At 53.9% G+C, this 2,213-nt stretch overlaps 1 protein-coding gene across 1 annotated transcript; it reads left to right on the top strand.

Annotated features, from left to right (window-relative positions):
- Window positions 1-6: 6 nt before the first annotated feature.
- Window positions 7-2,203, top strand: LOC106115319 (probable phospholipid-transporting ATPase VD; the record flags this gene model as incomplete). Its single annotated transcript, XM_013308683.1, has 6 exons — window positions 7-723; window positions 837-1,003; window positions 1,239-1,383; window positions 1,475-1,681; window positions 1,797-2,019; window positions 2,097-2,203. Coding segments are annotated over exons 1-6 (1,461 nt in total), but the record flags the coding sequence as incomplete, so codon positions are not given.
- Window positions 2,204-2,213: the final 10 nt, after the last annotated feature.

Genomic DNA, 2,213 nt, shown 5'->3' with positions numbered 1-2,213 from the left:
GGAATCCGAGTCCCGCTGAATTCAGAGAACTTATTGCTAAGAGAGTGCACTATAAAAAATACAGATTACGTTGAGGGTATCGTTGTGTACGCGGGACACGAAACAAAGGCCATGCTGAACAACGGCGGGCCGCGGTACAAGTGCTCAAAGCTTGAGCGTAAGATGAACACCGACGTAATCTGGTGTGTACTCGTGCTGCTCTTCCTATGCTGCGCCGGCGCCGTCGGCTGCAAGCTCTGGTACGACCATTACAGCCCGCTCCTCTACAAAGTTACGCCCTTTATTACCTACGCGGACAAGCCCGCATACGAGGGCCTCCTGATCTTCTGGACCTACATCATCGTACTCCAGGTCATGATACCAGTGTCCCTCTACGTTACGATCGAAATGACCAAACTGCTCCAGGTGTACCACATTCATCAGGACGTCGAAATGTACGACCCAGTTACCAATACACGAACGGAGTGTCGAGCTTTAAACATCACCGAAGAGTTGGGGCAGATCAATTACTTGTTTAGCGATAAGACGGGGACGTTGACGGAGAACAAGATGGTGTTCAGACGGTGCACGGTGGGCGGCGTGGACTATGATCACCCGCCCGGTCCTCCCGCCGAGCCTTCGCCCGACCTACCGCCAATCGTGACGCCCATCACCAAAGTGTCGCCCAACAGGAGGATGCTGCAACACATGCAGGATAACAACGACGCTCAACATACGCAAAAGGTATGGAACAAATCTCATATTCTAGAGTACTTCGGATAGACCTTTAAATTTTATTATTATACTCGCTATAGGTTATTGAGCAATGCATTAATGTATTAGTGTAACTGTTGCAGGTACGCGAGTTCCTCCTGATGCTGGCAGTATGCAATACGGTAGTGGTGAGCCAGCCGCACGTAGACGCCATGCAGCTGAGCGGCTCGCAGTCCGGCGGACACTTCCCCACAGACCGATCCGCTGATCGCCCCGCAAGATCCAACGGCACGCTGCGGTCCAACGACAAGTGAGATAATTCTTTACTGCTCATTTTATATCTATGTAAATATAATGAGTTGAGCTGAGAGCTAGATTAATGGTCAAAGTCATTAGGTAAACGCTTAAATTCGCACCATAAATTAATGTTATTTTTAGCGCTTGACACCATTAATACTCACCTACAATAATTCAGTTTTCATGAATAGCACCGCTCCATATCATATGTTGTAAGTACATGAAGAATTGAATTGTCACCATGTCAGGTATGCGCGGCTGACGGAGTCCAGGTCGACAACGCCCTCGCCACCGCCCTCCACCACATCCCCGCTGCGCATCCGCCTGCCGCGCTTCCCCTTCGGCGGCCGCGACGACACCAGCAGCGAGCCCAGCACCTCTGCAGACTGTCAGGTACATATGGTACACAATTTACTTCTTTTGTGGACTGCTTGGAATAATATCATTATGTTGCTACTAACTATATTTGCTTATAATTTGTCAGTTGGCGCGTTTCGAGGCGGAGAGCCCGGACGAGCTGGCGCTGGCGGAAGCGGCACTTGCGTACGGCTACGAGCTGCGCAGCCGCGCGCCCGACGAGGTTGAAGTGGGCGTGCGCGGCGAGGTGGTGCGCTATAAGGTGCTGCGCGTGCAGCAGTTCGACTCCAACCGCAAGTGCATGTCCGTCGCCATGCGTCTGCCAACCGGACAGGTATGCAATGTTACTGATTTCTGTTCTTGTTCACTACCAGTTCCAAGTCATTCCTATGAAAAGCTTTAATTTCAGTATTGTTGCGATATTGAGTGTAGTGAACGTGTGTTGGCAGGTGATCCTGTACGTGAAGGGCGCGGACTCCGCGGTGCTGGGCGCGCTGACGCCGATGCGCGCGGGGTCTGCGGAGGCGGCGGCGTACGAGCGCACGCGCGCGCTGCTGTCGGAGTACGCGCGCGCCGGCCTGCGCACGCTCGTCATGGCCAAGCGCACCATGCAGCCCGCGCTCTGGGAGGAGTGGCTCGCGGGACACGCGCGCGCCTCCGAAATTGGAGAAGGTAATGTCTTCAAATATATTTTGATAATTAAAATAACTAAGAGGAAATTTTATTGAGACGTGATGTGCGGCGTGCAGGTCGCGAGAAGCGCATCCGCGAGTCCCTGGCGCGGCTGGAGAGCGCGCTGAGCCTGGTGGGGGCGACGGGCGTGGAGGACCGGCTGCAGGAGGCGGTGCCGCGCACCGTGCGCGCGC

The sequence above is a fragment of the Papilio xuthus genome, unplaced genomic scaffold (genome assembly GCF_000836235.2).
Source record: "Papilio xuthus unplaced genomic scaffold, Pxut_1.1 DF827865.1, whole genome shotgun sequence".
Classification (NCBI taxonomy): Eukaryota; Metazoa; Arthropoda; class Insecta; order Lepidoptera; family Papilionidae; genus Papilio; species Papilio xuthus.
This window is presented reverse-complemented; position numbering and strand designations above follow the sequence as displayed.